At 40.9% G+C, this 14,648-nt stretch overlaps 2 protein-coding genes across 4 annotated transcripts in view; one reads left to right on the top strand and one right to left on the bottom strand.

Annotated features, from left to right (window-relative positions):
• LOC6613525 (beta-1,4-glucuronyltransferase 1) overlaps positions 1 to 14,648 on the top strand; it is a 32,935-nt gene that overhangs the window by 6,505 nt on the left and 11,782 nt on the right. For all 3 annotated transcript variants that reach the window (XM_032727352.1, XM_032727353.1, XM_032727351.1), the window contains one exon: positions 5,860 to 5,879. The gene's annotated coding sequence lies outside the window, so the exon portion shown is untranslated. The remainder of the gene's footprint in view (positions 1 to 5,859; positions 5,880 to 14,648) is intronic.
• LOC6613526 lies at positions 8,971 to 9,906 on the bottom strand. The gene has a single exon (XM_002037958.2). It carries the CDS (start codon positions 9,699 to 9,701, stop codon positions 9,054 to 9,056), a length of 648 nt encoding a protein of 215 aa, XP_002037994.1. The 5' UTR covers positions 9,702 to 9,906; the 3' UTR covers positions 8,971 to 9,053.

Here is a 14,648-nt window from a genome sequence, read left to right as displayed (position 1 = left end):
AATGCTTATTGAAAGCCTTTTAAATAGTAGTTTATACTATCATAAGACTATCATAGGCTTACCCCTGGATAGCTGGACTCCTTTATTGGCTCACTGAAGCATCCATCCAGCCGGTAAATCAATATGCCACCTCGATAGGAGTCATTCATTACGACCTGCTTGCCAAACATCCGTGCGCAGTTAAGAGGCGAAAAAATCATGACAGCAGCTGGGTGTCGACAATGGATCCTTGTGCAAGCACCAGGATCGCGGCCCCTGAGGCGGGTAATGTCATTAACAACAAATTGAGCACATTAATAAATATGAATTATGATTGTTAATAAAAAAGTATGGCCAAAAGCGACGGAACTGGAAGTGTGACGTAGTTTCGTCGAATTTTCACGCCCAGTGGCAGGAAGCTGACACCTACCCCGTGCCACGCCCACTTGGAATGGGGCGCAATAAACGGAGTTGCGGGTAAACCAAATGGTAATTCGCCCTGTGGGCCACAAGCTGATTTTGCATAACTTTCAGCGCTCCATGGAATGCGATTGTGTGGCAGACATCATAAATCAATTTTGGTCACGGGAAGGGGCAGCCGAGTTTCCGTAGTTGAATAAAAATAGTCCATTTTATTTTGGCCAGATTTAACGGGGAGTCAAAGCTCCAAATGGTCAGCAGAAAGATAGAAGGAATGAAAAGCCACTGCCCGCCAGTACATCGAAAATTCCCAACGAAACAAGTTTGAGTATCGGACTGGAAAGTTTATTTAGTCGTAACCTATTCCCTACTTTTAAGTACACCCAGCTAGCTGCTGTCAAACGTGGCCATACTTTTACCTTAAAATGAACTTTAAAAGCCATTTACAACCTAAATCCTCGTAAACCGCCGAACCCGCCAATGGTTCATCATAATGGTGGCCAAAGTCATTTTAGCCAAGTTAAGTTACAGCTTATCCGCAGAACGGTTGCCATTTTGTTTTTTATTATTCAAGATACGGTTCAGAGGAGCTTAACTAGGACCACAAATGGGGTACTACCTAGCCATTTGTTGGCATCAAAAATGCCTTTGGTAAATTCGATTTTATATTGAACTCAAGTGCGCTTTCAGTGTCAGCTTGTCACTTTTTTTTACTTCGTCCCGCTTGACGCGAAAAGTGACAGGCGTGAATTAGGAAAACGAAAAGTTTTCCCTCAAAAAATGTATCCCTGTGTATTTGTAATGCTATCTGTGTAATTTGGACCCAACATTTGCCCAAACAGAAGGGGCGTCCTGTTTTTGCTTCTTTCACGCCTGACACTTGTATTCGAACTTTTTTCGTACACGAGTTTTTGGTTTGACTCGATGTTATTTGCAGCATGCCACATCCCCAATGTCATGATGATGATGCCGATGATGATGATTCCTTTATCTTTGCAGCACCTTGCACATTCATCGCATTTCCTTTCGCCAGTGAAGTTTCCTGGCTCTAATGTAATGTGAAATGCTACTAATTAACTAACTAATTAACTAATTACTACGAGATTATCTCGTTGGTTGCGTGTCAAAGACCATCTTTTGTCATCACAGCCTCCTGCATTTTGAAACGCAACTGAAACTTCACATACAATGGACTTGAAAATTAGATGATGCCTTGCAAGATTGATTGCGATAGTGCTTAATTAAACAAAACCTGCCCAGTTCACCGTGTAATATGATTTTGTTAATTGGAAAATATTTGGGGTAAGACTTGATAACTATTATGATTAGACGGTCATTGAGAAAGTTTTCACAAACCACTTTGTTTCGGTGTGAAACAAAAATAACTTCATTTAAAAATCGTTTATTTCCGGAATTGAAAGCTTACAAAAAGGGCAATCATCTCTTTAAGACGAATATTCGTTTTAAAATGCTCGAAATTAACAGGCAGATGTGTCATATGGAAAGAGAAATATATGCAAATCGAGTTAGCCCCGTCAGAATCTTCAATGTTCGTGGGGTTTTTTGTATTTTTATTTGCCTTGGGCTGTTCATGCGTTTGTCATATGTATTTTTAAGGCCCCACTGCTTTTGGCCATCTTTAAGGTTTTTTTTGACTGATTGCCGCCTCGGGCACGAATGCGTGTGTAATATTTATCAGTCCATTCAATTTACATACAAAGTGCCAAGTATAATTGAAATTCGCAGTAATTTCCTACTCAGCTCCGTAAATTGTCAGTGAATTATTTACTTACTTACTTTTTTATATTGCAAATAAATATATAATATAAATATAAAACACTGCAATATATAGGTGGTAACACACATCCTTAAGATTTTGCTTTCTCACGTTGAGTAATCTCTATTCTTCTGAACTTTTCAACGCCTTTATTTAATGATTTGATAAGCACGCATTTATAATGAATTTTCTAGCTATGTAGGTAACGGTTTTTTAATCTAATCTTTTGGCCAACGGCAACCTTCAAATCACTTGCTATCAATTCTGTTAAATTTCCACGCAACACCCGCCTTAATAGGCGATAAAATGGGTCTTTTAAACTTTTTATACTCCATTCAATCATTAATTTGTATGTATTTATGTATAAGCCAACCCCTTTTTGTGCTTAAGTGCAATAATCCTTTAATACTCTATGCAGCTTATATAAAAACCAATAATTAATTTCGCAAAACTGTTTACGCGTATTTTTTTTCAAGTGCAATTAATTCTGAAGAGCTCTTGACTGGCTCTAGGAATTAAAAGCAGTTTGCTGTTTGAAGTTTGATGCACTTTTTAATTGGTCTTTTATCGTGCCACTTAAGAAACGGCTGTTTTTGGTACAATGTCAAAACACGATTCTGATTTGTTCAAATTCCAAGATAGCTTATCTAACAAATTGGTAGCCAAATTCAATTGCTGCAGAAATCAAATGTACAACATGGTGTGTTTTACAAGTTCTTGGAAAATGCTCTCTTATCAACGAAAGGGTAAACAACTCAGTTACTAATAAGTCTTGATGTATACACGCTTATATACCAGCAAAAAATATCGTTTGTAATTAGTGAATGCTATGGAATGTTCAACCGTTTTTCAGGATAGTTATCTTTTATTGAAGACCAATTATTTGGCAGAGTTTTGGGTGTTGGCAACTCAACCCTTTACTAAAATGAAGCTGATTATGTCTACAGACTGCGCTGCTGGAAATTCAATTAATTTTGAATGCAATTTTAAGTGCACTTGTGTTAAGCATTCTACTTAGCAGACACTTTCCCTTCTGCCTGCGACTAACTTCACTCGGACATTTTCGTTTTAAGTTTTCCTAGGGCTTGCGATACTTTTTTCGGGTTTTTTTTTAGTGAAAAAACTTTATGAAATACGCTAATTTAAATTAGCTTTCGACCAGAGATTCATTTTCAACACCCAGAGCCATTCGACAAATCCAATTTCGCTTTTATTTCTCTACTCCGCCGTTGGGTTCTGGTTGGCGGTACCTTTATGTGAGTCCCTAGTTTATATATTTATATAGTATATATTGCCCGTCGTCCCAACGTATTCCATTAGCCAAGCGAATGCTCCCTCGGGGGAAACGCACAGTTTATTTGCTCTGTTAATTAAAATTACGAGCGTCAGACAAATTTGTCTGCAATGTACATGCAATGGGATCATTATAGGTGGTTTGATTTGTTGGTCTATGGTTCATTTGCAGCTAATTTAATTACAAGTTTGAGCAGCAATTTGGGGTCAGGATACTCTTTTAGTATTATTTTTTCTTTTAGTGTAGAGCATTGTCCAATTTTATCGGAATAGCCGAGAAAACCTTTTTTATGCCACGGTGAGCCTGGCACACTTGCTTAATCTTCGGCTATTCAAGTACAAATCAGGGCCGTTTGGTTTTTATTATTGGTTCAAGCCATGCAAGGACCTTTTCATAGTCCTTACCACAGATGCAACGGAAAATACAGAATGCCCAAAAGTGGGCAAAATGCCGCGGGAATCGACTTGCCTGCAGTTGTTGGTTTTCCTGGCTCTAAATACCACACCGTTTCTGAACACACTAACTATTATGCATCTTGGGGTTTATATATAATGTATATCCTTTGGAGGTAAAAATGTAAATATTAATAAAATCGTGTTTGCTTGTACATTTAAAGTTCTGCTTCTACTTTTAATTAAGGTAGCAGTAAAAGGGAAAACATTATTCATATTCCAGTTCCGGATATTGATTGGTTTTTTTGTAATCTTCATTTGCAGTAGCATAGTTGGATTTCTTTTCCAATTCTAGGGCATCTCTCTGAGTTTCCACTTTACTATCCTTCGGTTTTCCCTCGCCAAACCTAATAAATTTTGCATTGTGCGCGGCGTTTGGTTGAGCGTCGCAGTTACCTGAATTCAGATATTGCCTTCCGGACATACAAGTTGGCAGAAGCTGAGGCTGTGGTCCTTTGCCCCCAACCCGCCATTCGAATATATTAAGGATTCGATGGTTGGCTGACCCTGCGAAAGCGTCATATGGCTTGCTAAATATTTTAAAATACGAAGTGCATGCTGTGCAGCTTGTTTTGTGTTTTATAAATATTGTGTTGTTTAAAGTGTTATCATAAGCTAGCTACATGATGTTTGCATTTTTTTTTTAAGTGTTAGCGTTTGTTGAAATTTGTAGCTAGGTACTGGAACTTGGTCCTTTTGTGCTTTAAGATCTTTGGAAAGAGTTATGCGCACATTTGTGCGGGGCTCTCCTTCACAAATTTTCCGAGTTACTGGTTGTAAGTTATTTGCGACAGTTAACATGGTATATATCTGTGAAAATTGCAAAGAAAATATTACTTTTGCTTATGGCTACCCAGAATTTAAAATTGTGTTCATTTGATTTTTATTAATATTGTAGTGAATTTCTCTACCTTAAGTAAATCTGCATTTTTAAAGTTTCCACTCCAAGGAACTTTAGGAAAATCGTATTATTCAACCACAGTGCTCTTGACCTATGGCTTCCACTCGGCCTGGGTGCATCCAACTCCTCCATGTCTCTAGACAAAACAGATAAATGACTTTATTTGTTGAGTTTGCTCTGGCTGCAACAACCCCACCCGTAATCCTATCACCACTCGAGAAGTCAAGTGGCGAGGACCAACTGAGCTGAGCTGGGTTGAGCCCTTCTATGGATTCAATGGGGAGCAAGGAGGTACAGTCAAGCGGCTTTTAAGAAAACCATCTTGCATTATAAAAGTATAAAATTGCTGCACAATGTGTGACCACGAATTACTTATTTCAAATAACATGAAACGGAACAAATTTGCATTTGTTTTCCAACTATCATCCTTGCAAAAATGGGTGAAAAGCATTTGCAAACTTACAGGCTAAACCTCTTAGGTACAAAGAAGCGTTGAATTGCTTTGTTTTTCTTTCAGCCAGCTCCGCCTACTCCTCTCAAGGAGACCGAAGTACACACCTGCTAACGTGCAAATAACTTGGGGCAGGGAGTCCTGGCTGCACTGCATCCCCAGGGCACCGTTTATTCAGCAGACGATGACGGGGAAAATGTGCTGTGCAGAAAGGCAGTTTGCTTTACTCTACACCGTCTTTGTGTTCCTTGGCGCATCAATTTTTAAACAGACCAAATGCAGCTGAATTGCAGTTTAAAGCAGATCTTAACGGTTCGTCTGCATTGCGTAGAAATTGGCCGGAGGCCTATTTCAGATACATTGTGTAGCTAACCCAAAATCCATTGTTTGCATTGCATGCGAGAGTGCTGGGGATCTTAGCTTGCTTTTGGCGAAAATACGGATATGATAATACATTTAAAAACTAGTTACCTAACTTAAAAGTACGTTTAAGATTGCACAACATATGGAATTTATAGAATATGACTAATTGACTAATTACATCTATTACATATGACTAATTATTCTTATTCTCTGTCTTTTCAGTAACTAGCAAAATAAATTAGGTAAGTGTTTGCTATTTTGTCTTACTCAATCTGAAGATTAGTTTTCTGCCACAATCGCTTAGCTATTGAATGCATCTACTGTAAATATCTGTTTCAAGTAAAAAACTAATATTTTACTGAGATTACGGTCTGTTGTGGTCCTAATTTATATTGAACAGAAGTACGTGCCAAATTTAAAATAAGTAAAATCGAAAACTTTCGACGCCGACACCAGCGAAACAAAAAGATATATGTTAATTTCGCTAGTTGGGACAAGGTAATACCAATATTTGGATTATCCGGCAGTAAACATAAAGACTACCAATTTAGTTAGCTGTCGTCGTTAATCACCGCCGTCAGTTTGTTGTCATGCTTTATTTTGTTGAGCCCAGCTTGTCGTTTTCATTAACCTTAATTAGCGTGTGCCGTTGACATTCGTCACTATCCACATAAATGCAATTGCCTTACTACAACCGTCACTATTCCCCGCCGCACAGTCATGATTATCAGCAACATCATCGCCAAATGAGAGTGATATTTTGTGTCACACGTTTTCCACGTCGCTCCTCCGCATTATATGTATGTCTTCTGGAATGGCCCGAAGACCTCTTCGTCGGCGTCTGATATTGACCATGGCTGGCATTTGTGGCCAACCACCCATCTCCGCCAGCCAGCCAGCCAGCCAGCCAGCCTGGCCACTTCCATTTCGCCCAGTGGCTCATTGCAACTGACTTGGATGACTGCCATCGCCGTTTGTGTCAGCTGCAAATGAGTTTCTGGGCCATAAACGTGAAGTGGAATAGTGGAAATGTGTATACATGGGCCACCAAGTTTTGAATAGTCTAGGTTCAGAGGTCTTGAATATTTAGGATATCACTTTAGAATAGTGTAGCATAGTAATCTTAGAAACTATACGTTTACAAAGTGATATGCCAATTAGAGTGTTAAATAATATACCAACCAGCACTAATTAAGTCGCTTTCCTACCCAACTTGCCTTATAAGCTCCCTGTTGCGATGTCGCTTTTGCTCCATTTACTCGCCGCCAATGACAGTGAGTTCGAAAAGTATGTCGACCTATCGCTTACTTCATTCACTGCTGCCCCCACATGGGGAACTAGTTTTTGTATTGGAATCGCATTGCACGCGGCCGGATCGTGTGACTTTGAACTCAATAAGTGTGGATTGGTCCGGTCGATTTTTATGACAAGTAGCGAAACCGAACCAATATTAAACTGGATTAAAAAATGAACCAAAATGAGCCAGCCCAGTTGTAAAAACTTTCACGTACTTCATTTGCCAGATGGAAAAAAAGCTATTTGTGCCTTTTTCCATCTGACTGTTTGTCACGTTTGAAGTTTGTTTGGCGTTTTGTTCGTAGTTTTTGCTTCCTACACGGGTTTTCTTGGGATCTTGAGATCTTTGGGTCGCGGTCTGGGTTTTTTGTATGATGGTTCTTCGGTTCTTCGAATGCCTGGCAGCTTGAGGACTGCTTGTCAATAAAGTTCTTGACACCTTTTCTTCATTTGCACAGATTTCTCTCGCAATGACTTTCGGTTTGCTTTCGACTGTATTGTTTTATACTCATTCGAAAACATTCCATGTAATTTCAAATTCATTTGCTTTTTTCGCTAAGCAAATTAAAGATACTCGAAAGGAAGCTAATGAATATAAGATAAGCGCGAATACATTAAAAGTTTATTGTAGAGAGTTCGTTAAACTTGCAAACAGCTCTTTATGACCTAGATAATTGAGCTTTAAAAAAACAAATGAATAGTTGCAAATAGGATGTTAAAAAATCCTGAACTATAAAGTGGTAATTGTATCAAATAATGTTATTGTTCTGCTCTGGATTTTCATCTATTTACTTTGCTTGCCGAACAATGTTTTATCATTCATAATTTGTATACTGCGGAATGAGAATGAATGGCATAACGAACACAATAGCTAACACACTAAATCGCAATAAATGGCATTTGCATTCAATTTGCTGCATCAAATTCTTAATGACCGAGTGAACAAAGGCGGCAGCGACCTTTCGCAAACGCACGCACAAAGATATGAATATTTCTCCTTCCTCGAGCCGAATTTAATTGTCCAAACAAAAGCTACCCATCTCCCATCTCCAGTGCCCCGGACTACTACTGGTGGTCACCTGCCTGACCTCGGAGTTAAGTTTGTGTGCCTTAATTGCTTGTGACTTGTTGTTGCTTCCTTGTCTTGCCTTGTTGAACGCTCAAGGTAACAAGAAGTAGCAAGCTGGCCCCTTCCTCTGCCGCTATTTAATTTCCACGAAATGAAGAGGGAAAAAGCGGCAAATAAAATGTCTAAGATTGCGATTATCTTTTTAATAACATCTCGAGGAAGGTAAAAATTGCCACGAATAAAAAGGCGGGAAACTGGCAATGAAAAGAAACTACAAAAATCACGAATTTAATTACCACGCACCCCAGATAGCGCCCCAAATGAAGCAATAAACTACGTTAGGAGTATTGGAGATTGCAAACGTATCTAAGTAGAAACATTGCCCGAATGGTAAATACAATAAATTCAGTTTTTCCTACATGGTTTGTTTAGTTTTTCCGCATGCCTGCATCTCGAAAAGCATAGCTGACACAGGTCTTTCGTATCAAAAGCCCCCCTAATCGTTTCAGAGTTTTGCTCTACATGTTTTCAGGGTCCCCCCAAAAAATTTGTGGCAGTTATTTATTTTAAATCTCATACGTTTGTAAATGCCGCTTCTCAAAGAAAGGCAACAGACTAGACTGCTAAGAATAGCCAGCAAATATCTACATAAAATCAAATTTATCTCATTTTACACAACCCTCTTGCCAGACCAACAAATGCTAGAACAAAATAATGTCATTGCTGAAATTCTGTGAGTGGCATTCAAGCGCAAAAATCGTTTCAAGTAAATTAGAACTTTTCCTCTTCACTGGTTCTAGAACACAGACATTGTTATTTATGCGATTTCCTTGTAAAAAGAAATTTTCATTTTGTGGTCAATTTGACTTAGTTACTTGAAGTAACAAAATATCTTGTTTCAAGTTCAATACCAAATGCACCAAGTAACTATAAACCAATATACTTTAATGAATAATTAGTTGGATCAACTGAAAGCACTGGGTAATTGAATTATAATATAGATATTTGAGGCCAAAATTAAAAGCTCTTCCTGAGAGTTGCCCCGGTTTGATCAGCCCTCCGCCGTGTGAACGTGGGGCACTGGTTCCTGACCCCGCTGCTGATGCAGTTGTTGCGGAGGATTGTTCTGAATACTCGGGTGCTGGTGGACTGTCGGCTCCTGCTCCTTGTCCTCCATCTCCATCTGCTCCTGCGGCTCGAGCGGCGTCTGCGGCTGCTGGGATTCCTCGGCGGACTCGGCATTAGGGGGATCCGGATCACCATCACTGCTGAGCAGCGAGTAGTTCGGGGGCTTCTTGAGCAGGTAGCGTGTGTTCGGATTCTGTCTCGTCTCGAGCTCCAGGCGATCGATCAGCCAGCCCTGTTTCTGGTTGTTAGAGGCCCAGAAATAGACGGTGCCCCTGTCCTTGGGTCCCTGGACATGGAACTGCAGCTGAGCCTTGTCCTCGTCGCAGCGATTCTTCTCGTTGGACAGATTGAAGCCCGACTCCTTGATGGGCTCGCCCAGCAGACCCACGGCTCCACTGTGCTGGCGCAGCTGCTGGATGGCCAACTGGTAGAACTCCGTCTGGCGCACACGATCCTCCAGTCGCCAGCGCATGTAGGCCAGGCCCGAGATGGAGGCGAGTGCTCCGCAGATGCAGATGCTGCCCATCGTTCGCCTCGAGGGCAGACCGATACGCAACTTTAAGGTTGGCATGGCGGCCTCTTAGTCGGCAAGAAATCACTTTTGAATTTTGTGTGTGTGTTGAGGTGTCAGAGGCCTACAAATACTTGAAATGCGAAACAACTCGATGACAATGATCTCAAAGATTTCGAACTCTGAGCGCCGTTCCCACAAGCACCTATGTATCACTAGATGGCACTTACCACCGAGCCTTGAAATTACTGCTGCTGCCTGGGATCGGCGGGCGTTGCCTCCGCATAATTGCGCTGCAACTTCCTCCTTGGCCTGGCCAACTTAATGCTGCCTGCTTGGCTCAATTTCATAGTCACCACCCAAAAGGCGGGGACCGCAAAACGCCGCAGAAGAATCCACAGATAGAACACAGAACTCGTTTTGTTTCTCTGGCTAGCTGTACATAGTAGTTTTCTTTTTTTTTTGGTTTGTAGGCCAAATGAGCGGCGCCATTAATGACAGCCCGAAAAGTGAGCCGTCCAGTGGAGATGGTTCACTACCTTGCATCCTTGTGGCCCTTGATCGTGGGAGGGTATTCAACAAGTAGAATGCAATTCTTTAGACTGGGAGTTCTCTGAATGTTACGTTAATACTTATAAAGCGAGTTGTTTCTTAATATTTCGTTTTCATTCACGACCTTCGAGTATGCACGCAGTAAGTGATAGGTATGTCATAGTCAGGCCAACCGCGTCCATCGATATTTTTTGTTCATCTCATTACAGCAGTGCTATTTTTACTGGCCAGGGCCAGTGGAGTCGCGCATAGAAGCAGACGAGAGACCAATGAGTATCCAATTAGGGAGCACATAGTTATTTAAAAATAGTTTTCCAAGAACGCAGGGTATGCGATGAGAAATGCCCCCATAGCGCGTCGGTAATCGATACTCTTGCAACGCCTGTCACGGATGGGAACGGAATATTGCATCTGATACTGGCCAGAGTGCGGTTATCTATCAATGCATCTTCAAGTTTGAATTTCTGCTGCGGCTGCTAGCCTGATGTTACATTTCTGGCCTAAGTGGCCTCTGGTGTGGCGGTCCTCCTTATCGTGGGGGGATCATGAGTTACTCAGTTAGTTACTCTGTCTGTCTGGCGTGCCCGTCCTTCTGCCCGCCCCTCCGCTGGCCGAGAAATGTGACAATTTCTGTGTTAGTTTTTTAGCCTCATTAAGACCTCTCTAAACACTGCCACTTAAAGACCATTTTGGTGTGCTTATCTTTATGGCCAAGACAGCTAGTGCCTGCCCCTCCACCTTCCACCGATACATGTATGTATCTTCGACATATATGTACATATATGCTTAACATGACTTTGATGTACTCAGCGTGGTGGCCAGAGTAAGATTTTTAATAAATCAAATTGCCTTGGTACTTGGTAAGGGAAGGGGTATGTGGGGTAGGGGGTACATAAAGCTTAATCTCTCTGCTTAAGTATTTCCCAGAAAGTAATTCTATGAGTTTTATAGTCGTTCGTGGAGCCACGGGTTCTGCAGGTGTTCTTCCTACGTATACTGAAATCTGGGTATTAACTCTAAGCTAAGCTAAGTTGATTGCTAAACATGGTTAATAAGTGAGCCATTTCCGATTCAAAATTACAGCCCATTGTAATGTACAGGAGGAACTTGTTATCAGAAATTAGAAAAAGTTTCTAGTGATTACCTTTACAAAGTAAGCTTTATCAATCACAACCCGTTTTAGCAGTGAGTAATTTTACCATTTGATGATTTCATATTCTTTACAACATAAGTTACAAGCTAAGCTGTAAAGATTAATTAATCCCCCGTATCAAATTTAACATTTTCTCTGGTAGACACTGACGCACAATCCGAGAAAAGGCAATTTATCAACTTTTTAATGACATGTGTGCTTTTTGTTTAGTTTTTATAAGCAAGAGTCAAGGCTTTTTAATTAGTTTTATGCTGAAAACGAGTAAATGATGCTCAGCATAAATTAATTGTGAGTAGGGTCGGATCCCCGAGTTGAATCATAAAACTGGTTGCTTGTCTTCCCAAAGATGAAATATGCAATTGAGCACTACAGTGCCGCAAATAAGTAATTGCCGACTAGTCTGCCTACTATGTTCTTCGTTGTTGATTATTTATTTTGTTTATTTAAACGATCTAGTCAATCCTAGTCGCTGCTCATCGATTCCTATACCTTCATTAGCCCAAATGGCCTTCAAGGCTCACCGGCAAAATTATCCATTTGCTTAAAATCTTTAAAGACCATAAATCATGAAAGACTACTGAAGATGCCAAGGAGAAGAGGACGGCGCAGTTGTTCGTTCAATCAGGCACTTCTTCAGTCAGCCATTCGAGCGTTCACTCACTCATCTATTATTTTCAATAAAAACAAAATAAATATGGCAAATTGTTTGGGCCAGCCCGCCTCGGCAGCCGGCGGCAAAAAAAACTTAAAAATCAAACTACAAGTCCCAGCAAAACTACAGAAAACGCTGTGCGCCTGCGCAACACGCAACGCCAAAAGAAAAGCCGCTGGCCAAGTCATAGGCAGAGGCAAAGGCAAAAGCTGCTTCTCGGACGCGGCTTAGTTGGAGCCAAAGTCGTAGCCAAAGCCAAAGCCAAGGTTTCTGCCTTTGTAATTGCTTGTCTCCGCTCGGCTTCAAGTACGGCCGGCAGCAACAAAAACAAATATCCAGCGACATGCGTCTGAGTAATGTTAGCGCCATAAATAGGCAAGACAGACAGAAGGAGACGAGTGCGCCATAATGGAGTGCCTCGACTACCACATACCTGTTACTCAACTAAAAGCAGTGCGAGACTTATGTTGGAGGCATGTGCGCAGCATACATTTGAAAGCGTCGAGCATACCCTTTACTCGAGTAGGGTAACCAACATGCTGATCGAACCTCGACGGTCAAACCATGGAACCAACTTGTGTGTTTAATTGCCAGTTGTAAAAATCTTTTAGGGTGGAGCTAATCACCAAGCAACAAATGCAAAATAAAACTTCCCTATAAGTGAGTTGAAGGCTAAAGCTTTTTCTTAACTGGAAGTATCGTTGTATACGAGTTGAATAAGATTAAATTCCTTATCCTTTAATTTGTTCAATAAAATAAATATCTTAAATGCAAGCCGACTATCCTTACGCAAATGGTAATTCTTTGCCCATTTTTAAGACCTAATTAAATTTGATATCCTGCTGAGGAAGCTTGGCCACTCCCTACTTTCAAGCAAATGGAAGCCGCATTGATTAGAGCAGCACATGGCACACATATGTTTGGACATGCCACCATGTGGACCATGGAACTGGATACAGAAAAAATCAGACCCCGAACCACTTCTTCCGCCTGAACTATGGGATATTATCTTATATGCCTGCTGCTGGTTATATCCCGCTGTTTCGGTTGCTGATACTTTTGCTGTTGTATAGGAGCTCGGATTCCATCTGGGAAATGGGTGAACAATGGTCACTGATAAAGTCCAGCGAAAGAGAGCTATTTCGAAGCACTCGTCTGTGAAGCAAATTAGCCGACACGAAACACCAGCGAAGCTACAAGCTGGATCTGGGATCTGTGCCTAGCGATTTCTTTCTTTTATCATCGGCTGTCAGGCAATCGAAACTGCATTCAAGAATTTTCTATTAAGAAAATGCAACCATAACGTTTCCTGCTAAGGGAGCGGTCGGCTTTTGTTTTGTTGTGCAACTTATGGCAACAAGTTAATTGTTTCTTTTATGTTTATGTAATTGCCGGCGAAAGACACCGCTCACTTTACACTTTTCTCTCATTCAAGTACAAACTAGAATAGCTCTTTTAGTTTTATAATATAATATATCAAAAGCGAGCTTCAACAGGGTCTCAAGATAAAGTTCTTTAAAGCGCTATAATAAAAATGGGTGTAGAGAAAATAATGCCTCTTACAATCACTCTGTATATAAGCTGCATATTTTATCTACCCATTTCTTGCCTTCTTCCAGCAATTTAAACTTATACAATTTGGATAGATAACATTTCACTTAAAAAATACACTATACTGGCAAAATAAAGAAGGCAAATAGCTTTCTGTTAAGCTTGAACTTTTCTGAAAGTGCACCAAGTGCACTGCGGTGGAGGTAGAAGTCTTGGCACTGCCTCCTCGAGCTCTCCAAGATGCAGTCGCGGATTAGATGACAGATTAGTTAAATGCGCATGAAATGAGGATCCGTTCGCGCCGTTGCCTGCTGGTCGGTAGAGTCCCAGAGACGTGGCTGCCTCCAGAACGCTTCCTACTTGGCCTTATGACCATACGGTGCCTCCTTCGCCCCCGGCACGCGTACCTCTAATGTCTTTATTCGCTAATCAGGCGTCGGGGCAAGCACGCGTAAATCGCCTCTATTAACAGGCGTTGTAATTGCCGGTTGCATGCAGGTGATTAGCTGTAGTCCGCCCCATAGCGGAATTAGCACCGAAAGATGCGTAGCTGAGATACTTTTCGATTCCCACAGGAACTCTTACATTTATAAGTCGCCGGCGCATTTAATTTAAAAGCGTCTTTATGTGACGTCAATGAGCTCATGAAGTAACGCACTAAAGGGTCGTAAAAGTTAAACAATATAACTAAGCCCACAGGCTTTTGTATTCCTCTAGGGCTCGAATAAACAATAATTTAAATTTATCTAATTAACCTAATGACCTCAGGCTGCCCTTGAATGAGTTGGCCGTACAGCCATATACCGCCGCACAATCAGCCAATCACTCCCACAAAATAATTTCCTAATCGACTTCCTCCTGGTGGCAGTTCATATTTTTAACCGCAAGTATCCGAGAAACCATTGGTAACTCCGCTGAAATAGCCACAATTTTTACAGCTCACGCAACTATGCGATTATATTTCCAATTGCATTTTACCAGATCCGATTTGAGGCAATCAGCGATTTGTGCCCCATTACGTCTCGTTTTACTAATAACCCATAAATGTGCATTCTATCACATTTGCCAGAATTTCACACTAAGATCTATTGCGATAAAC

The sequence above is a fragment of the Drosophila sechellia genome, chromosome 2L (assembly GCF_004382195.2).
Source record: "Drosophila sechellia strain sech25 chromosome 2L, ASM438219v1, whole genome shotgun sequence".
In the NCBI taxonomy this organism is placed as follows: domain Eukaryota; kingdom Metazoa; phylum Arthropoda; class Insecta; order Diptera; family Drosophilidae; genus Drosophila; species Drosophila sechellia.
This window is presented reverse-complemented; position numbering and strand designations above follow the sequence as displayed.

Excerpts from the sequence above, each read along its gene's own strand:
- LOC6613526 (XM_002037958.2), bottom strand. The coding sequence starts at position 9,701 with ATGCCAACCTTAAAGTTGCGTATCGGTCTGCCCTCGAGGCGAACGATG.